This window comes from Pan paniscus, chromosome 3, assembly GCF_029289425.2.
Source record: "Pan paniscus chromosome 3, NHGRI_mPanPan1-v2.0_pri, whole genome shotgun sequence".
Lineage (NCBI taxonomy): Eukaryota > Metazoa > Chordata > Mammalia > Primates > Hominidae > Pan > Pan paniscus.
In genome coordinates, this window is record NC_073252.2 from 111,277,237 (window position 1) to 111,300,266 (window position 23,030).

A 23,030-nucleotide genomic window follows, 5' to 3' on the forward strand; every position below is an offset into this window, starting at 1 on the left:
TGCACCTTTTTTTGTGCCAGGTACTATATTAGGTGTAGAGGTTACCAATATTAATAAAATTTGACCATTTCTCATGAAAAAGAAGCCTTGTTGGGAAGATAAACAGGAAACACGCAAATACAATAAATTGGTTAAAAGAACCAAATTTTATGATTGCTCAGAGGAGAAAGTGACTAAGCCAGCTTGTGTGTCTCAGACATACCTGAAATTGATACCAAACACCATTTATAGGAATTATTTTATAATGATGGAAAACTGAGTACCAGGGTGTTATTTAGAAGACTCTTCAAAGCTTTTATTGTCTAATGCTCCCTCCTCTCTCTTCCCACAGTGTCCAGCATGCCAAATTTGGCTTATTTTTAATTAAAATTATAAAAAATGTGGAGAAGATCGGAAGTCATTGTAATGCTCTAATAATATTACCAAACTTTTATATTGATACCTTGAAATATAGACTTGGTTTCTAGCACAATGTTTAGCAAACAATAAATAGTCAACAAATGTTTTAGTATGTGAATACTTGAATTTAGTTACTATTTATTGAATTTAAGCTATCCCTAGTCTACTAATTTGAAAACTCTGTATCATGTTTTATCCGAGTTTAGTATTTTGTTTAAAAATGTTTCTTTACTTGTGCCTCATTAGAAGCAGGAGGATAGGGCACACACTGGAATCTGCTGTGGAATTTCTTTAGTTCTAGCCTCGCTTTTTGCTTCCTTTCCTTCGAGGTCCTGCTACCTCTTTCTTCTCAATTCCGATGTCACCGTTGGTGCCTGGAGGCATCTCCACTTCTGGCTGTCTCACTAGAGCATTCTCTTGTTTCATGGTACATACTCCTTCCCCTGCTTGCCAACCTTGATAAATTCTATGTCAGTAGGAGAAAGTTCAGGTTTTTAATGCCCTCTTTTAAGATGGGTTCATTGAAATGTTAAACGAGTCAGTGATAAACATGCAGAACTAAGACCTAGTCTTTTGGATTGTATCTTTAAAAACTTCTAGAAATTATACTCTTATTACTTGTCATCTGATCTTAGAAACACAGAATTTTGTTATTACTTGTCATCTGATCTTAGAAACACAGAATTTTGTTACTGTAAAAAAAAAAAAACTTAAGGGAGAAACCATTCTAAACCCTTTGCTCCATTTTTACTTAGCATTTACTTTTATTTATTTATTTATCTATTTATTTACTCATTTTGAGGCAAAGGGTTTGCTCTGTCACCCAGGCTGGAGTGCAGCCTCAGCTTCCCAAGTAGCTGAGATTACAGGTGCACACCACTGAGTCCGGCTAATTTTTTAGTTTTCATTTTTTGTAGAGACAGGGCTCTCTATGTTGCCAAGGCTGGTCTTGAACTCCTGGGCTCAAGCAATCCTCCCGCCTCGGCCTCCCAAAGTGCTCGGATTATAAGCGTGAGCCACTGCACCTGCCTAGAATTCACTTTTAAATGCTGAGCTTGGCATGCATTTGACACCATAACATTCTACAATTCATTTTAATGTTTTTTTTTTCTAATTTTGATGTATTTGGACATTAAATATCTACAAACCTAAAAGAAATAATTTTTAGAGACTGAGATATTTTCTATTAAAAAACAGAGCTAATGAGAAGTTGATGTCTAAAGAAAATAAAATAGGATTATGATGCAGAGGCCATTGGTTTTTGTGTTACGGAGGCCAGGGAGGCAAAAAGGGGAGGAGGTTTAAAAGTGCAGTTTCTGAGCCAGAATCACCAGGTAGTTGATAACTCAGAATGTTCAGTTCAGGATTATATGAATTAATGCAATTAAGCACTTAGAACACAACCTGACACAGAAGAATAAACTCTGATACATTTTAGCTATTATTTAAATGATTTGCCACTCACTTTTAAATTTAATTTTTACATTCCTTTAAACCATGACTATTATAATAAGTAGTTCAAATAATTTTTCTTCTTTGAGCCTTATAGAAATGTTTTCTTTTTATACATGTTAAGCCAACTACTAAAGAAATAATTTACCTATGTAATCTTATAAAAATTAATCTAACCAAAGAAATGAGAGACCACATGAAAATGGCATTTACATAGGAGAGTTGAGGCTGGGTATGGTGGTTCACGCCTGTAATCCCAGCACTTTGGGAGGCCAAGGTGGGAGGATCACCTGAGGTCAGGAGTTTGAGACCATCCTGGCCAACAGGGTGAAACCCCGTCTCTACTAAAAATACCAAAAAAATTAGCCAGGTGTGGTGGTATGTGCCTGTAATACCAACTACTCGGGAGATGGAGGCAGGAGAATCGCTTGAACCTGGGAGGCGGAGGTTGCACAGTGAGTCGAGATTGCACCACTGCACTCCAACCTGGACAACAAGAGCAAAATTCCATCTCAAAAAATTAAATAAATAAATAAATAAATAGAGTTGAAGTGTTCAGTAGTAAAATTGCAACTCTTTAAATTATTGACAAGGGTGACTACTAATAAACCAAGCTCCTTTTACCCATCTACTTCCTAGGTTTTATTGTAATTCAAAATACTTAAAAAAAAACATCACTTTTGCATACATTAATACTTTTGCTAGCCTATGTAAACGTATGTTGAACTCAAAAATGCTCAATTCATCTCATCACATTTAGCCAAATCTTAGTGATGAAACATTGGCAGGGCTGTGGATGGGGAGAGCAGGAATATATACATGTATTACCGTTTGCATATAACTGGGAAATAATAATACCTTACATTTGTTTTTTACTTCATAAATTACAAACAGAATTAACCTACATTGTTTGATACTCTTAAATAACTATCTGAGGTAGGCAAAGTAGGACATTTCCCTTTTTTACTATTGAAGAAACCTTAAATCCTATTGTTAGGACTGGAGAGACAGCACGGGAGCTCAGATTTCCTTTTGCCCTGTGCCCGTGTTCTTCACTCTGCCACCGTCCCTCTCAGAACCCCAAATGTGGACACGATTTAGCCAATATTCTCAAAATGAAGAATTCTGCTTCATCCCATTGTCAGTCCTTTTATTTGCATCACAACACCCATCTAAAATGAAAATTAAGTTCAGAAAACTCAAATAAGTCTACCAACAAAACCATTTCTTTTCTTTTTAAAAAAATTTTACTTTAAGTCCTGGGATACATGTGCTGAATGTGCAGGTTTGTTACGTAGGTATACGTGTGCTATGGTGGTTTGCCGCATCTATCAACCTGCCATCCAGGTCCAACAAAACCATTTCTAAATGTCCATTATCCTCCCTTAAGTGATCTTTGTGAGTGCCAATGTTTTATTTATTTGATCTAAAAGGACATCTAACTTCCCCAAGATGACCTCCTGTCTCAGGTCTTGACTAAACTTCTTTTTTGCAATCCAGAGCATGCCTGCATGTGCACACACACACAGACGTGTGTATAAAAAGTTTCACCAAGACTCCTCAAAATCAACAGAGTCCACCCACAGTGCACTCTGTTTTTCTTTATGCTACTTCATGATTTGAACCATGCTGATTAGCAGTCCATTAGATTGAATTTATGACCCGTTTATGCATCATGACCTACAGTCTGAAATACTGGTTTAGCATTTAATTATTTTAAATAAAAAAGCATGGGTCTGGAAATCAGATAGATCTGCGTTTGGATTTTTTGCTCTTCCTCTTATAAGTGGTAGTGATCTTTGAGGCAAATCACTTGACTTCTGAGAATTTTAGTGTCATCATCTGTAAAATATAATAAAATATGCTGTAATATAATATATGTAAAATGTAAAATATAATAGTGATTCCTATGTCATTAACATTTCTTATTCTTTCATTCATCAAATATTTATTTCTCAGCACTCATAACCTCTTCATTTTTCTTGATTTTAGTAAGATTCCGAAGACCAATTTTTACAGTTTTTTCTTCTCCCAGGCAAATGCACTACCATATTCAGTGTCATTCTCTATATTTTAGGGATTGCATTATTTAAAAAAAAAACAAAAAAACCCTTGATGGGGCTAGACAGGGAGAAAAGATCAGCGGCCAAAAAGGGAGCTACCATCTGGGGCGCTAGACGGGACTCCACTATGGATGAAGTGGAGATCCTGGTGTGGACTATATAGAGTGACATCTTCAAAGTATTCTTATTCTAGCCCTTTTTCACTATGAAATAATCAATAACCTGAACAGCCAAATTCCAAATCTCATTGTAAATATTTTTAAATTAATGAAGGCTTAGTAAATACCACATTAAATTATCATTTGGGAATTTAAAAGAAACCCTTGAAGATCTGAGAATAACTAATAAAACAAATATACTCTTGGATCACCTATAGTTTGATTTACTTTGTTAAATCAGAAACCTGTGGAGACCAGCCAAGGACACAGTCAGTTCAGTTAAATGTGTCTGACAAAGATGGCGCATTGTGTGCTTTGCTTTTCCTGATCTTCATAAAAAACTAAATCCTTAATCCCACCGCAGTGAATAAGTACCCTTGGTTTAGAGAAGCCGCTGTGGAAGAGAAGGGAAAATTGCAGATAAAAGATATATGGGTGTAAGGACTGAGAAGGGATAGAGAACATGTAAATGTGTCATTTTCATTTTTAATTTGATTTTTTCTTCATTGTATAGATTATTTCTCTTGCCAATGTCATTTATATTAATGGCACAGTGAAACTGCAGTAATATTTCACATCTATTTGTATCTACATTTATGGCACGTATTTCATCTTGAGAAGAGTTCTTGGCTTGGGGGAATCTTGACACTGAAGTCCATTCAGAGTGGTGGTGAGGACTGAGAGGACAAGTTGCACTTTCCTTCACAATTACTGCCTTTGGATGTGCCCATTTTCTCTCTATCTCTTTCTTCTAACCTCTTTCAAAAACTTTCAAGAACTCATATATTTTAATTGCCTTCTCCAAAATATTTACATTTTCATACAATTAAAGATGTTATATAAGTTAGTTGTACTTTTCTGATATGCAAAAGACAGACTGTGAAACTCTTCATTCAACATGTGACGTATGCAAAGCAGGGCAGACAGATCTGAAAATTAAATCATTGACAATATATGCTACTGTGTAGTTGATTTTCAGTTGTTTAATAATAAGTATTTGGGGGCCAAATATTTATCGGGACAAAAATTACATAATGTGTCCTTTACTTCTCCCTTAGAACCTAGCACTGAGAGCTGACCACTTAGTGGGTACCTAGCAAATGCTTATGGATTAACAAATAAATTTGTATTAATTATGAATTTATAATAAGGTGAAAAACAGTTTGATGGATGATGATGAAAACATTTACCCTTCATGTAAGTTTAGCCATATCTTCTTGAATCTGTTCCTCAACTTTTCCAAATGGACTCCTCTGTGGTTTTTCTATATATGTCAGAAACACTCAAATGGTTCCATGAAAATTTTTATTGGCTATCTGTTCTACCTGGGGTCATCCACTAGCTTTATATGATCACAGAAAGGCAGTCAATGGGGAAACTATTTCATAAAATCAGCAAGAGAAATAGTGAATAGAGCTTATTATAAATCTGATTATGAACAAAATGTTAAAATATTGCTTTATAAAATTTGATAGAAGTGCTGAACAAAAAAGATAACTTTGTTTTTTAGGATTGATTAATGTGCACATGGTTGTTTCAGTGTAGCATTACCATCTTTTTTAAAAATCTACCTGATATTTTTAGCCATTTTAATGGTATTATATAGAAATAGCATTATTCTGAAGTTGTGGTATCAAAGATGATATCATGTCTGGAACTCACAGATCTGCAAAGCCCAATATCTTGCTCACAATAAGAGCTCAATAAATATTTGCTGATTGTTTCAAAAAACTAAGTTCATATTATTTTATCAAAATTAACTTACATAAAGTCAGTATCAACTGACTTATCAATAGTATCCTGCTTTAGTTGTTTCCCATTTGGTATGCAGTATATATAAAATTGAGAGATATTTAAATCATTGCTAGAAATATAACCTGACACAGTGAAACTATAACCTGACGCAGTGAAACTGATAGATATGTAGAACATTGCTGGAAGTGAATCTATACCTTGATGCAGCTTCCCCAAATTATAATGTTAAAATTATTCCCTCATAAATTCACATTTCAGTAGAAGACTGTTAGATAGCACATCTCTGAACTATAAATCTGATCATATTACATATCATTGTCATGTCTTTTGCCTCTAAATTTGGAGACCCTATCAAGAATATCAAGATTGTCTTTGTTCTCTGATTCTAGCATCATAATAAGATCATTTTATTGACTGATTTCAATTCGGTGGTCAGGAATTAACAATGAAATATTATTATTATTACTATTAAATGTCACAGTGTAAGAAGGACAGTTTCTATAACCTTCATATTTAGTACATCTTTTTCTTTTTTACATTCTGAGTATGACTCACAGTCATTCTTAGATAAGTACTCTTCTATAACAGTCTACATAATGTAAATAATTTCTATATTCCATTTCAATATCCAAAAACATTTATGATTAGCTTCTGAGATTATTTATGAAATAACATTTTGTAGCATTACTTGGGTCTATATGATATTTGTAAAACAGTGTATTTCAATTTGCATGTGAAAAATGTTAAATTATTCAGTATCAATATTAGAATACCGTCTGTATAAGACAAGTGGGCTATGGAAGCTAATAATTGGCACCATGTACCAGCTGCTAAACTGTCACTTTATTTCCATTGCTCTGTTTAAGCCTTACTACTGTGTCAGTTGAAGACTTTAATCCTTGTTTTGAAGATGAAGAAACTAATATTTATTCTATTTTTCAGGTTGAATTAATATTTTCCTCTTAAAAATTTGTTCTTGATTTTTAAAATCATATTAATTTTCTTCTAAGTTTTTTTCCAAATTGTTGGTCAGTATTTTGAGTCACTGAGTAGCTAGTTAGAGTGAGTTAGTTATAATATTAATCAAGGTATAACTGTTGTCTATAAATCCCAGGAGGTGGGGAGTACATCTTCATAAGTGTGAAAAGCGCTTAGCAGAGTGCTGCTTTGAGATACAAAAGGACTGAAAAAATATAAAGCTGTACATGTTCCAGAAAGTGTACAGAATTTTATTTTGTGCCAGTACAATAAATGATATAAAATTGTTCTCTTTAAGTCATTTAAAAAATTTAGAGATTTCTTCGTTTAAAAAAAACTGTTGAAATGAAGTTGCCAAAATCCATGTTTCTAATGGATACTTACCTTATTGCCTCTCTGAAACAAAAACACTGAAATTAGTCTCTCTTAAATTAATAGATTCAAGATTCTAATGCAAAAAGGAAAAAAAAGAAGAGATCAGAGTCTGTCTGTTCTCTGGGTTATATGCTTGAGTAGGATCAGGGCACTATTTCCCTCATTACTTCACTTCTTAAAGCCTTGTTTGTTCCTTCTCTCAGAATGGACTCAACGCTCTCCATCTGGCTGCCAAGGAAGGCCACGTGGGGCTGGTGCAGGAGCTGCTGGGAAGAGGGTCCTCTGTGGATTCTGCCACTAAGGTAATATTTATGTTGGTAGCACTTTTTTTCCTTAGAAAAGTGAAAATTATTTAAAGCTTTTCATTTTTATTTATTTTTTAGACAAGGTCTCTTTCTGTTGCCCAGGAAGTAGTGCAGTGGTACAATCACGGCTCACCGAAACCTCCACCTCCTGGGCTCAAGTGACCCTCCCAACTCAGCTGCCTGAGTAGCTGAGACTACAGGCGTGCGCCACCATGCCCAGCTAATTAAAAATTTTTTTTAGTATAAATGAGGTCTTGCTATGTTGCCTTCCTGGGCTCTAGCGATCCTCCTGCCTCAGCCTCCCAAAGTGCTGGGATTATAGGCGTGAACCACCACACCTCACCCACTTAAAGCTTCTTTTCCCTCTTGTACATTTCAGAGGTTGGCTAGAACACCAAGATTCTTAACCTGCAGAATTAAAATTAAAACCCCCTCCATTAAACTCTGCAGAGTGAATTGTTTCATTTAAGGACTTATGGGACATCAGTCTGAAAAATCTGTAAACCTAGTTTATAAAATTTTATCTTTCCCCCTTCGATTCACAGAGGATGAGATTGACATAATCCTTTGTAGACAATAGCACCTGTTTTCCTACGGTTAACTCATTGTTTAAAAATAAACCGATGTGGGAAACTTCTCTATGGAAAAGAACAAGTAATTTTAAATGTATACATTCAGTTTGGTATGAGACTATGCAGAATCGTTTATACTCTAATAAGAAAAGAGATTTTGGGTCATGGATCGAATTGTTAGGGCAATATTAGATTTTATCATCATAATGTGTTTGGTAAGGAAATTGGACTCATTTTTAAAGAAATGCACGGGACGCTTGGCAAACCAGAAACTGTTCCTTGATGCTGCTTTTGCTAAAACATATTTGAACTTGTCGAGGATTCATTTCATAAACAACAGACATTTAAAAAACTATTATGAATGGCAACAATCTTTGTCTTTGGAAGGTAAAATTTTATTTGGAAAAATACAGTGCTAATGAGAGCCAAGTCTGCTGACCAAGCCTTGAGTGTGATAATATGGCTGTGGAAGATGTAGAGAGAGAAGTCAGACACTCTGGTCTCTAGATGGGACACTAGTCTAATCTGGAGTAAACAAACAAACAAAAAAGTACAAGAATAAATTAAAAACATGGTCAGTTAACGTGGATTTCCAATGCCTCATGCATAATTGCCAAAATGTGCATTGGTTCTGCTTGTAGTATAGTAAACAGCAATTCTAGCAGAAATTAAAAAACAAAACAAACTAACAACTGGCAATTCCACAGAAGTAAACATGTGAATTCACTATATGCAATAAATTTCTTACTTTGAACATAAAGAGGGAGTAAACATTTTTATAAGCATTTCTCTCTGGCACATCAAATACATTTTAAACAAATATTTAAAGAATATCTATTTGAAGCCCAGTGTGCTGGCTCACATCTGTAATCCCAGCTACTTTGGAGGCTGTAGCAAGAGGAGCACTCACAGGAGCCTAGGAGTTTGAGGCTGCCACTGTACAACCCCACCAACATCTATTATTTTTTGTCTTTTTAGTAATAGCCATTCTGACTGGTATGAGATGGTGTATAGTTGCCCATGTTAATATAGTGTATTCATTAAGCCAATTATTTTTGCCTGCTTAAGTGTTTATTACTATTTTTGTTTTTCTTTTCTTCTAAACTCTGTTGATATTTTAAAAATTAGTCTTACTTTTAATCATAGAATTGTAGAATTTCCCGGAAAAGAATCTCACTTAAACAGAAAAAAAACTGAAGCCCCCAAATATTAAGTGAGTGGCTAATGCTCCCACAGTGAGCTGGAGACAGAAAGAGAACTAGAGTCCAAACTTTATGGCTTGGAATCTACTGGTTTCTGGTTTTTTTTTCTTTTTGTTATTTATTTTAATCACATCATAGGTATTTTTAATCTCTTGGCCTTTATTTTCACAAAAGGTTTAAATTATTTTTCATTGGTGTTAGTGTTGTGGCTGGTAAATTTTGATGTAGCAAGTGGTAGAAAATCATTGGTACTGTTATGATTTATGTAAAATTTATTTTTCTTATTCCCAACATATTCTCAAGTGCCCCAGTAGCTGCAAACATAACTATAAGCAGCTCGTTTCTCTACCACTAAAAATTCCTAGGTTTCTTTGCAAGGTGAAAGAAACTCAATGTTTCAGTAAACCTTTTTTTAGTTAATATTTCTTTGCAATAGGATTCTTTAGTTGTTGATTAAATTGCATGAATCTCATGAGATATTGACACATACACACACCCCCCCCACAAATTTTTGATTCATTGAAAACACAGTCATTCCGTGTTAACACTAAACCAATATTGTGAAAATAGAAAAGGAAGACACTATATGAGGTGGCCAATTTTTTTTTTTTGATAGTAAAAAATAATCTCTTCGTAAGTGGGCTACTATCTTGATAAATAACAAATTTTAATCGGTTAAAGTGATTAGTGAAGTTGAAAAATGCCTGCACATTTTGATTTCTGCAAAATTCAGAAACCTTGAACATTTTCTATTTTGTTTCTCCAAAACAGAAGGGAAATACCGCTCTTCACATTGCATCTTTGGCTGGACAAGCAGAAGTTGTCAAAGTTCTTGTTAAGGAAGGAGCCAATATTAATGCACAGTCTCAGGTATTCCATTCAGATTTTCCCTGATGTACATACATTTAAATTAGAACAGTTTTGTGAAATTGATTTAATGTGTTTAGCTAGCTGTTCTACTGATAAATTTATTATAAGTGCTTTGTTATTTATTTTAGCCAAATAATTTTATTAACCTTTATGATGAAGCTTATTTTTTCAACATATAATCTCCCTTTTAATGTAACTTAACACTGGAAAAATGTAAGTCTATCATTGTCTCTAAGTATTTTTCAAAAGAATATAAAGTGATTTTTTTCAGAATGACAGTGACATCTGTGAAATATGAATTATTCATGCAAGTTTCATGTTACTCTATAAAAGTATTCTCTTTCCGTAAATTTAAAATATTCTTGAAAGATTTACATTCCAGTGGAAAATCTGCCATAAGGTGGGAATAACACTACTTTGGTCACTTTACACCCCTAATGTGAGCTTTACTAATAATAAATAGGAAATGTATGGTTTTAAAATGAAATTAAGAAAAAATTAAACAATAATTATTTAATCAAAATTATACTATAAGCTTGATCCCTTTTTTTTTCTGGTGGAAAAGGGGAGAAAATGTTGTTTTGCCCAAAGCTTTACTCTTGATATCTATTATATCATGTACGCATGTGAGGATTGAGAAATATATCTTTATAATAAAATTCATTCTCTCTATTTTTAGGGTTTTCTCCTTTGCCTTTCTGATAACACAGACTATATCATGGAGGATATTAGCAAAATAAGCCAGCTCTGTTCCATCTATTCTTTGGGATAACCTCACTAGGTTGCCTTTGAAGGCCATTGTGTAGGAATATGTATTAACTGTATAGTTCATTCATTAATTACCTAGGCATGGCTCTAGTTCTATAGATGGCACAAGTTCTGGACCTAGAAAATACAAAAGGCAATGGTTAAATCAGCCCTATTTTCCTTGATTTTAATTTTGGGAAAAATCTGTTGAAATTATGATAGATAAGACATTATTTTTATCTTTGTAATATCATGCTATTTTAATTAGTCACTGTTTTTCCTTACAACTCAAACCATCAGTTGGATGCACATCAATGTTTTAATATGTATTGAGAATATGCCTTAGTCTAAAACCCTTATTAGATGAAATTTTTATAATTTGGTACCATCTGTAAAGAACATCTGTATATTTTATAAAGTATAACAGCATTTAGACTTGGAGAGAAAGGTCCCTGCAGAAGCTACTGCTCCACCTAAGTGATTCAAAACTTTTCTTTTTCAAACTTTATTTTATTTAGATTCAAGGGGTACATGTGCACGTTTGTTACATGGGTATATTATGTAATCAAATAGTGAACATTGTACCCAATAGGTAATTTTTCAACCTTCAGTCCCTTCTCCCCCTCCCCACTTTTAGAGTCCCTAGTATCTATTATTTCCATCTTTATGTCCATGTGAACTCATTGTTTAGCTCTCACTTCTAAATGAGAACATGCTGTATTTGACTTTCTGTTTCTGAGTTATTTCATGTAGGATAATGGCCCCCAGCTCCATCCATGTTGCTGCAAAGGATGTAATTTCATTCTCTTTTATAGCTGCCTAGCATTCCATGGTGTATATGTACCACATTTTCTTTATCCCGTCAACCACTGATGAACACTTAGGTTGATTCCATGACTTTGCTATTGTGAATAATGCTGCAATAAACATAAGGGTGCAGGTGTCGCATGTTCTCACTCATAGGTGGGAGTTGAACAATGAGAACACATGGACACAAGGCGGGGAACATCACACGCCGGGGCCTGTCAGGGGGTGGGGGGCTAGGGGAGGGATAGTATTAGGGGAAATACCTAATGTAGATGACGGGTTGATGGGTGCAGCAAACTAATATGGTACATGTACACCCATGTAACAAACCTGCATGTTGTGCACATGTATCCTAGAACTTAAAGTATAATAACAATAAACAAAAGAGTAAAGGTGTCTTTTTGACGTAACGATTTCTTTTCCTTTGGGTAAATACCCAAAGTGGTATTGCTTTGGGTATTTACCCAAAGCAGTAGGGGGATTGCTGGGTGTAATGGTAGTTACGTTTTTAGTTTTTTGAGCTATCCCAATGCTGGAAAACCTTTCTTTATATCAAGAGAACATCTTTTTGCTTTAGACAGAGGTTTTCAAACTGTAGTCTGCATCATAACCACCTGCACGGCTTGTTGAAACCCATGTTTCTAGGCTCCTCCCCGGGGTTTCTGATTCAGTTCTGGAGTGGAGCCGGACAATTTTCATTTTTTACAAGTTCTCAGATGATGCTAATGCTACTAGTCCAGGGACCACATTTCTGAACTATGGCTTTAGCAAATGTGAGGGAAAACTGGGTGTAAGATATTGCAGTAAGATTCACAAGGTATAGATTCAACTACATGACTGAATCAATAATGTACTTATACATCATGAAAATGAAAGCCTGGTTAAATTCAATTGTTCAGTGGAGGTTCTCCTGACTTTGACAGGAAATTCACCTATACATTGGTGCTGTTAAAATCTGTGAAAAGACCATATTTTACTTTCCTCAAAATGACAAACATAGTGTTGTTATAAAAGTTGACTAGTAGCAAATGCTGCAAGGTAAATGCTTGTTAAAGCTATGATACCAGTTATTACACAGTAGTTATTGGAAATGTATATGCTTTGGAGGCTTCTCAAGGAGAACAAGCTAAAACCATTTAATCATTAACTCGCTTTCAGAGTCAGAGGCTTTTATTTATAAGGTGTAATCATGCCAAATTATAACAGATCTTAAAAGAAGGGTTGTATCATTATTAAGATGTTAAAATAATCCTATTTGTAATTTATACTATTAGGTCAATTTAAGATTTATATTGCAGGGGATTCTGACAAATAGCTTCAAACTAACATTCATATTGTGCGAAAGTTTTAGAGAAAGAAAAACTAGTAATCAAATTTTAGAATTTTTTCTAAATGTTTTTCTAAGTCTTTTGATAAGGCCTATGACATTATTTCCTGTATTGAATTTATGTACCCATCATTAATAGTTGAAAAAAAGTATTATTACTTAGAATATTTTATAATATAATGATTAAAATTAAAATACATGAGGGTTGATTATTTTACCCCCTGTGTGTGAGCCAATCCCAAAACTGATGGTTTCAGGGCCACTGAGGGCTGATTTGAGTTCCTCCACAGATATTATTTCCCTCAGTACTGTCTTATGTAAGATACACGATTCTTTATGTGACAATATGGGGTGTCAAGTGGATGGATGGGAGACTTGCTTATGGCAGTTAAACAATCTCTTCCTTTTGAGAACCAGAAAAAGGACGTAGGGAATCCTGAATGTACAACAAAATGTCTGAATTTTGTATTCAAGTGATATCTTCTTCCACATCTTTCTAAGAACATAATTTAAACCACTGAAATGCAGAATAGTCTGAAATTATAGGAACATTGGCAGCTGCCTAGTACTATGCCTTTGGCAAACTTCCGAGTTATTTGGAAACAGACTGCTAAAGTTATTTTTGAATTAAGAAGATAACAAATTTTCTGAAAAAATCTTCAAGGAATATATTCAGTAAAATTTTTGGAATTATAGGTTATGGGGAAATACACACTTACGGATTTTTCTGCATTTTGCATATAAAGTATGAGATTCATGTGAGGCTTACCGTCACATGATACGGTGCCAATTTTGGTAGAGAGTGTCCTTGGTTCATTAAGAGTTCCAGAACACCAGCTGGATCAACTTCAGTACTTTAAATGGTATAGTGTAATTGATTTAGTAACAATGAACAAATGTTTATTTTTGTTTCTTTGTTCAACAGTGGTATCAGTGTGGTCTCTGCTGAGCCAGTTCTTGGTGTGATTTTAAGTATTGCCCCTGACCATGTAGCTCTCTGGCTTGGTTCTTTGGTATCCTAGATTCAGTGACATGGAGGTCTCATCCATGGTGCCGGAATTATGGAGTTAGAAGTCAAAATCATAGAGTTGAGGAATGTTATTTGCTTTGAAGATGATTTTTTGCTTTCTGAAAACAAAGTCACTTGCAGAAGATCTTTAGTAGGCATCTTATCCTCTAAATAATCCTACATACGTGATGTTGGGATGATTTCCATATAAGCTGTATGGGACATTTGTTTGGTCACTTTTATAACCTGTAAGTCTGTTAGACTCAGAGACATTACTTTTAAAAAAATGTTCAAATTTCAAATTCTATATTGCTATCAAAGAAACTCTACTTAGAAAGTTTTAAAAAAATATTCTCAAAATCATGAGTTTCTTTAAATACTTGTAGCACTCTTTGTTGACATTTTGCCTATTGATATTTGCCTATCTCTGATTGCAAAAAAAAAAAAAAAAAATACATCTTTAATTTCTCCAAGATGGTAAACTTCTTGGGAGCAGATAATTTTTTCTCACACTTCTTTATAGTTTCAGGATTATGCATAATACCTTGCACATATATGATTGGAGGATGAATATATGCATGTATACTCTTTATGTATAAGTCTTAGCTTTGTTGTGTATTCCAATAACTCCTAACAGTAGACATTAATATTAATAATAATACAGGTAATAACATTGACCGCCAGGCATTGTCTCTAGTGTGTTGTGTACATTATCTCTTTTGATATTCCTTTACTTTATCATTATTGATGACAAATTGAGACTCAGGTGGCTCATTTACTTGCCCATAGTCTTCATCCCCAGGCAATATTGCTTCTCATCGTTCCCGTAACAGTTCTACCTTCTCTACAGACCTCAAAGAATAATTTTTAAAATTCCTTTTTCTTCTAGCCCAAATCCTATTCAGGTCCAAATAAGCTGATTTTCTTAAAGTAGAATCCATGTAAAAGGTTTAAGATGGAATTTCTCACTTAATATTTTTTACGAACTATAAATGTCCTGCAAAATGTTCAAAAAATGAAAGATATTCTGCTGTTACCACCAAGGAAATCTGGCTTTAGAATTTCCCCCTTATTATTTTCTCCACAAAAAAAATATAATTTTTAGTTCTCATATAAGAGAATTTTTTCTTTAGATACTTATTATTAATATATTCTCTAATTATAAAATCATTAAAATCGGAAGGAGCACTCTAAATAAAGCAAAATTGTCTTAAAAATGTTTTTTATTATTACAAAGCAAATTGGTTTATATAATGTATATTTTTACATGATAAAAAAAAGGTAAACTGGATCCTAGACTAGACACCATCATCAAACATGAGAAGCTAAGCAAAATTTTGGAGAATGGGTATGGTAAATTTCCCTTCCTTTTAGGAAAATATGACTTTTTTGTAGAAGAAGGGAAGGGCTAGAAGTTCTCATGAGGCTCCTCAAGAAGTTTGTGTCTGGGGCGGTCAGTCTGCCTTGGAGCAAATTCCAGTGTCACTAAACTACAGCCCAGTAATAATATCTTGCATTCAGACCCTTAATTTTAAATTGTATTTTTATTTATTTAATCTCATTTATAATTATGTGAATCAACAATGAATAGTCTCATTTTGGACATGGAAAAATTTGAGGCATAGGTAGGAAAACCAAGGTCTCATAACAATTAGTGATGAAGCCACAAACCTGTGGTCATTGGTACGGACACCTTCCTTCCAAATAATCCTAGGCATACCTCAGTCTTTCCCACTAAACTGTTGTACACCTTCTACTTGAATTAGGGAAGTCCAAAACCCTGCTTGCCTAGGCGCTTAGATGCTGCTATAACTAAGAGCCTTCCGCAAAGCTAGGCAACTAGTGAGTGTCGATTCAGGTGTACTGGGAGGGCGTATCCATAATCTGGGCTTCATTCAACCATCCACCTCTTAGACTGTTCTTCAATCAAACAAAATTTTTAACATGTGTAAGACTTGGCCGGGTGCAGTGGCTCACGCCTGTAATCCCAGCACTTTGGGAGGCCGAGACGGGCGGATCACGAGGTCAGGAGATCGAGACCATTCTGGCTAACACGGTGAAACCTCGTCTCTACTAAAAATACAAAAAAATTAGCTGGGCGTAGTGGCGGGCTCCTGTAGTCCCAGCTACTTGGGAGGCTGAGGCAGGAGAATGGCGTGAACCCGGGAGGCGGACCTTACAGTGAGCCGAGATCACGCCACTGCACTCCAGTCTGGGCGACAGAGCAAGACTCCGTCTCAAAAAAAAAAAAAAAAAAAAAGACCTAAATATAATTTCTGAAATTGGTGATGTCCTTTTCAATTCATTTTTCTTATCTGTCTCTACATTCTTCTACTTGTTCTTGGAATTTCTTGTTTCTGTCCTCTCATAAGGATTCTAGAAACAGATTTGTTTTCTTTTCATCTTATTTTAATATCAAGTGAGTTCAAATAAGATGTTCTTACTTGGCATTTTTGATATCATATCTTACTGAAAATTTATTTCCATTTTTATTGGTTATTTTTGCCTGTTTTGTGATTAATACTCTTTTCTTTCAATCCTGAAAATATTGTTTCAAAAGAAGGCTTTCCTATTTATAACTCAAGGATGATTAGGTGATTATTTTATTAGCTTTTGGATTTCTACAGACCACGACTATTAATGCCAGTTGTAAGATTATATCACCATTGGTTACACCCCCAGATTTATGGGGGTGCATGCACCCACTATATGCAATGATAAATGTCTTTTCAGTTGTGGCTTCCAATAGTTTTTTCTTCATTGGCCCTAACCCATTGTCACAGATAATGGAATTGAACTGTGAAGAGGAAGGAAACACACACAGTTGGTCAGCATGCCCATTACCTTGAATTGCTTCCATATGGTCTTAGAGCCATCCTTGGCTCTGACAACAAAAACTTGTAATGGAACATTCTGTTCTGTGACATATGCACAGAGACACACACATACACGGATGCACACATATGCACACACACACATACACACACAGTGTATAAAGTGGGATCTATAGTCACAGATTTTTTTAAACAGGTTTTATTTTCAGGGTTTTCCCCCAAAATATATGCATATGGTTCTTTTTTCCTCTTTTTTAAAATTTAATTTAAATTTATTTTAAGTTCCAGGATACATGTGCAGAACATGCAGGTTTGTTACACAGGTAAACATCCCATCACCTAGGTATTAAGCCCAAAATGCATTAGTTAGTTTTCCTGATGCTCTCTCTCCCCCTGCCCCCTGACAGGCCCCAGTGTGTGTTGTTCCCCTCCCTGTGTCCATGCGTTCTCATTATTCAGCTCTCACTTATAAGTGGGAACATATGTTTAGTTTTCTATTCATGTGTTAGTTTGCTGAGAATAATAGCTTCCAGCTCCGTCCATGTTCCCGCAAAGGACATGATCTTATTCCTTTTTATGGCTGCATAGTATTCCATGGTGTATCTTTCTTAATAAGGGTCTTGTTTTTTTTTCCATTGGGAGTATTACTATCTGTAATACAAATCCTTTGAAATTCAAATGAAGGCAGGTACTTGCATTTGACAAGGAATAAAAAAGAAGTCAGGACACTTGTGTTTTTGACTCTGAAAATCAGGCCACTGGGTGATTACAAATTTGCAGGGGCATCTGTGCTCCTCAGCACTCCAAGTTAAAGAAAATATGCTTTTTCCAGTTCTCTATATGCTTGGGAAAAAGATGAGAATCGATGTCTTTAAAGTTTTGCCCAGGCTGGGCGCGGTGACTCACGCCTGTAATCCCAGCACTTTGGGAGACTGAGGTGGGTGGATCACTTAAGGTCAGGAGTTCGAGACCAGCCTGACCAACATGGTGAAACTGCATCTGTACTAAAAATACAAAAATTAGCTGGGCTTGGTGGTGGGTGCTTGTAACCCCAGCTACTCAGGAGGCTGAAGCAGGGGAATCATTTGAACCTGGGAGGCAGAGGTTGCAGTGAGCTGAGATCGCTGCACTGCACCCCAGCCTGGGCAACAGAGTGAGACTCCATCTCAAAAAAAAATTGCCAAGAAAGACATTACTATTCTCTATTCCAGTAAAAAGCCAACATTAAAATTACTACTCTACAAAGCGTGCACACGCACACACACACACACTCCCACATCCTAAAAGACAATAATATTTTCATTTATAATAAAGTAATTTTTCAACTTTTGAAATAAAATTAATACAATTATATTTTGCCTTTATGCTCATTTATCTGGGGACAGATGGTATGGAAAGGCTGAATCCTGCTTGTCATTTTATTCTGAAATTTGAATGAATAATCGAAGACATCATCACATCTAAAATCTTTGGTAGATGTCTCATTTATTTATCACTACAGAAGCCTATCCAAGTCCAATGTTATTGCATTTTAAAGGAACTAAATTTGTAGTCAGTTAAGACTTGTAGGGAGAAAAGTAAATGGTCTCCAAGTTCTGTTAATAGAAATAGACTTCAAATTTTACATAAGAGTTACTTCTTTTTCCCCCCTTCTGAGTTAAAATGAAAGATAAGCTACTCTGGTAGTAAATGGTTAAAATAGTACTGTAGCATTCTGCTTCTTACCTCAAATCTAACGGCATTAATGTGTATATTCCACAACAACTAAGAAGCTAGGTGAAACCATCAGGAACCAAAATGGTGATCCTTTGAGGCAAGGATCACAAAGCAAAAAAAAAAAAAAAAAAAAAAAGAAGAAGTAAAAACATGACACGAATTAAACTTTCCAATAGAAACTGATTGGAAGTAATAATTCACGCACTCACTCACTCAGCAGGTATTTGGGCATCCAGTGTGTGCCCTCGAACACTTGCTAAGCCTACAATGATGAGGTGGGCAGGGGGCATGCGGAAGAAGACCTAGGAAGTGGTAACTGAACTTCTTTTATAAAAGAAAGTGTTAATGCGCACATCAGCGGTCAGCGGATGAAGTGTGCTATGGGCAAATACAATCATACATGCAAGAACCTAAAAGAAATGGGCTATCTGGAAGCTGAAACATCCAGGGGAAATGCAGTGTATGAAATGAAGCCTGAGGAAGAAAGTCAGATCCTGAAAGATTTTATGAGCCATATTAAGGTTTTCGTTCTAAGACTTGTATCCTAAGCCCAATATGAGGCTGGCTTGGGGGTGGAACAAGCTCAGAATTCTGTTTTGGATTCTGAAAACATGACCCTGGTGCAGCTTGGAGAACAAGTCGAAGGGAGTCAGGTGCAATGCAAACAAATCATTTGGAGACCGTTGTCATGATCTACTCCATATAAGAGGTGATGTTAGCTTGGAATGGAGTAGTAGTGGTCTGGATGATGGAGAAAAGGGGACTGTTATAAGACTGATTAAGGACCAGTTTCAGAGCGCTTGATGATGATGGCCTATGGGAGGAGAGGAAGATGATAGTGTCAATAGATCTCTCCCTTGCCTAACAGTATAGATGGTAATGCAACACTATAATATAAAACAGTGCATAAAGACAAAGATTTGTTTGTTTATTTTATTTTATTTTTTTTGAGATGGAATCTCACTCTGTCACGCAAGCTGGAGTGCAGTGGCATGATAATAGCTCACTGCAGTCTCAAACTCCCAGGCTCAAGCAACCCTCCTACCTCAGCTTTCTGAGTAGCTAAGACTACAAACATGCACCAACATGCTGAACTAATTTTTTAAATGTTTTGTAGAGACAGCGTCTTGCTATCTCGCCCAGACTGGCCTTGAACTCCTGGGTTCAAGCAGTCCTTCCACCTCCACCTCCCAAAGTGCTGGGATTATAGGCATGAGCCACTTTGATTCTGGTTTTGTTTTTGGTTTTGGTGAGGAGAGTAAGAGATCATGAATAGCATTTGAACTGCTTGTTATACATCCCTAAAAGAAATATAAGTGGTTATTACATCATTTGATGTAAATGGTTATTAAAGCAGTGGACTCAAATGAGACTGCTGGAGCAGTAAAGACAGTGAAGAGGCAAAGGGCATACTTCCCCTTCATTCTCTGAAGCCTGGCTAAAAATCAACTAACAGAAAGGCAGATTAATAGGAGAAAAGGAATACAAATGGATTAACATACATGGGAGCCATACAAAACTATAACAACTCAAAGAAATGGCCAGATGATTGACACTTTTATACCATTTTGAGGATACAGAAAGAATAGGGGCCTGGAGCATGGCAAAACAAGTTATGGGAGGGCGAGAAGGCGAGGTCTAGCTAACAAAGGAGGTCTTGCTATATAGATGAAACCTCACCAGTAGTAGTAGCCCTTGGAGGAAATAGATGGTGAATGTTTCTTTCAGACCTTTGAAGATGTCAGACTCTCAGTTCACTTTTTCTAGATCCAGACAAGGGAGGGCCCGCAGAGAAAGCCTGGCTGCATCAATGCAGATTCTCTACAGATGCAAATCTCCCCCACAGGACAGCTTTGCAGGGCTACTTCTTTTTGTAGGCCCTCTGAACGGCCATCTCAAAATATGTCAAAGAAGAATATTTGTTATCGAACCAAACTGGGGCCCACTCGCCCTGTATAGCAATACCAGATATCCACACCAAGGTTTGCAGCGGGAGAAAGGAAGGTGTTTATTGGCAGGGTGCCTAACAAGGAGGATCAGGCAGCTCATGCTTAAATCCTGACCTCTCTGATGGCTTGCAGGTAAAGATTTTTAAAGGCAGGGGTAAATTTCAGAAAGCAGAAGTTACAGGCAAAATTGTAAATCAAAACATGGAGGTTCCACATTGGTTTTGGCCTAAAAGGTCAGGGTATCTTGAAGTGGAGGACTTACAGGTCGTAGATTTTCTGATTTGCAGTTGGGTAAGGAAGAGAAGCTTTGTTTAAAAATGTAGGGTCAGCAGAAAAGAATGTTAGCCTGGGTTCATGGGCGGGACTTTTTTCGGCCCCTCAGGAGGAAGTGTGAAACAAAGAATGTTGGCCAGAGTTCAGTCCTCCATTCCCCCTTACCGGGGGCTTCTGTGTCAGCAGATCTATTTGGTGGGGGTCTGGGTTTCTGAGAAAGAACTCAGAGACATATGTTAAGATGTTAGCTTTTGTGCCTATAGGGGAACCAAACATCTTGTGATTCTAGCTTCCTTGGCTGCTATTACCTTCTTGCTCATCAAGTTTCTTATTTACTTCTCAGGGTTAGCTACATGCCTGGAATTCCCCTTGAAGGAACTCAAGATTTTCCTTTATTTCTATGCTTGGGGAGCCTGCAGGTCCCTAAGAGGGGATCCCTGCTCTGTCTTCTATTTTGGGGGTAAAATATTTTGGTTTCCTTTACCAGCAAGAGATAGAAGAGGGTTTATGTTTTAGGGACAATTTTCACATTGAAGAAAATAAGATGAAGAAAATTTGAGGCATATGTCAAAAAAACTGAAAAAGTTATAATAATTGACCAGAGGACTTTGGGTCCTTAGTATAAAATGAGTAAAAAGTAGCAGGCTTGGAAGAATTAAAATGAGAGCTAATCAAGTCCAGTGATATCAGCATTTGATTTAAACCTGGACTGTCTTCAGTTTAACACTGGTTAGGAGCAAGAATCCAGAGTCAGATAAACTAGATTTAAATACTGCTTCCATCACTCACTAGCCTTGTGACCTTGGACAAGTTACCTCCCATTTCTGTGCTTCAATTTGCTTATCTGTAAAACAGGTAAGGAATAATTACAGTACCTAAAATTGAGTTTTTGTGAGGGTTGAAAGAAATAATTATGTAAAACGCTTAACACAATCCTTAGCATATAGGGGCACTCTACGTTAGTTGCTGTTGTTATATTTATTATTTTCATTGTTAGCTTCATGAACATGGGAAGGCTATTATACTACCTTTGCGGGAAGCAAGAGATCAGTTTTTGTTAGTTCTTTAGGTCCTGAATTACTTTCCCTCCCTATTTATTAGATTTATTGATTCTTAGGAATAAGAGGACAAGGAAATCTAAATTTCATTCAAATAATTCAAATCTAAATTTGCATTCAAATAAAGAATATTGCACTCAAATAAAGAATATCAGAAAGAAGCAGAGGAGAGCAGTGGAAATAAGTATTGCTCAACAAAATCTATAAGGACTGTTGATAGAAACCTGGTAACTTAACTGATGGAGAAGAGAGATGAAGAATAAACCAAATTCTATACATTCAACTGTATCAAGATAGTCAGATCAGAGATTTGGAACTTCTATTCACAGACAATTATAATCTGCCAGACTAGGAAAGGATTCTTGCATCAATGTGAGCACAATGTATCGAGCTAATGATAATTTGTGCATCATTCTTGTTCATAACTCACTAACATTTGACAATTGGACCAGGTGCAAAGGCTTGAGAGGTGGCAGCTCTTTTCCTTCTTTCACGTAATGTGCCATTGATTAATAATCAAACAGCTTGCATTTTGGAGTAAGTCTCCACAGACAACATCATCTAAGATGGATGTTTTGGTGTTCTTCCTATTTCTTGAAGTTTTTTTTAGAAAGATCTCAACCTTCTAGGTTAGCATTGTGCATTGTGTTTTGACCAAAAATTGTGGAAGCAATAAAATGTAGATAGTGTTTTAACTATTTTGAAGACAACTTTTCCGTTAATAAATGCAAATATTTTGCTTTACTTGGGGGGTGTGAGAGCCTCTTACATTCTTCACAGATTATACTCTTAACTAAATCACTTCAGTGTATAACTGGAAGGGGCTATTAGAGACATTGTGTCCATAACACTTATTACAGGAATTTGAAATTCACAGGGTCAAGTGTCTCATCCAAATTTGTGTCTTCTGATATCTGGCTAAATACTCCATATGTTTTAAATATTTGTCTATCTATCTGTCTGTCTATCTATCTATCTATCTATCTATCTATCTATCATCTGTCTGTCTTAACTTCACAAGTAACATGAATATATTCTATTTTAAGCAATCAAAACAATGCAAAAGTATATGGAGAACAAACCTAATTCTCCATTCCCAACTTTCAAGTACAATGGCCTTTCTCAGAAGTATTTTTTTTGTTCCTTTCTATACAGTTAAATTCTCTTCATGCTATATTATC

General features: G+C 35.7%; 1 protein-coding gene across 50 annotated transcripts in view; it reads left to right on the top strand.

Moving 5' to 3' along the window:
• ANK2 (ankyrin 2) overlaps positions 1-23,030 on the top strand; it is a 685,755-nt gene that overhangs the window by 491,723 nt on the left and 171,002 nt on the right. For all 50 annotated transcript variants that reach the window (XM_055111732.2, XM_055111740.2, XM_063603575.1 and 47 more), the window contains 2 exons: positions 7,384-7,482; positions 10,031-10,129. In XM_055111732.2, coding sequence (XP_054967707.2) covers positions 7,384-7,482; positions 10,031-10,129 — 198 coding nt within the window. The remainder of the gene's footprint in view (positions 1-7,383; positions 7,483-10,030; positions 10,130-23,030) is intronic.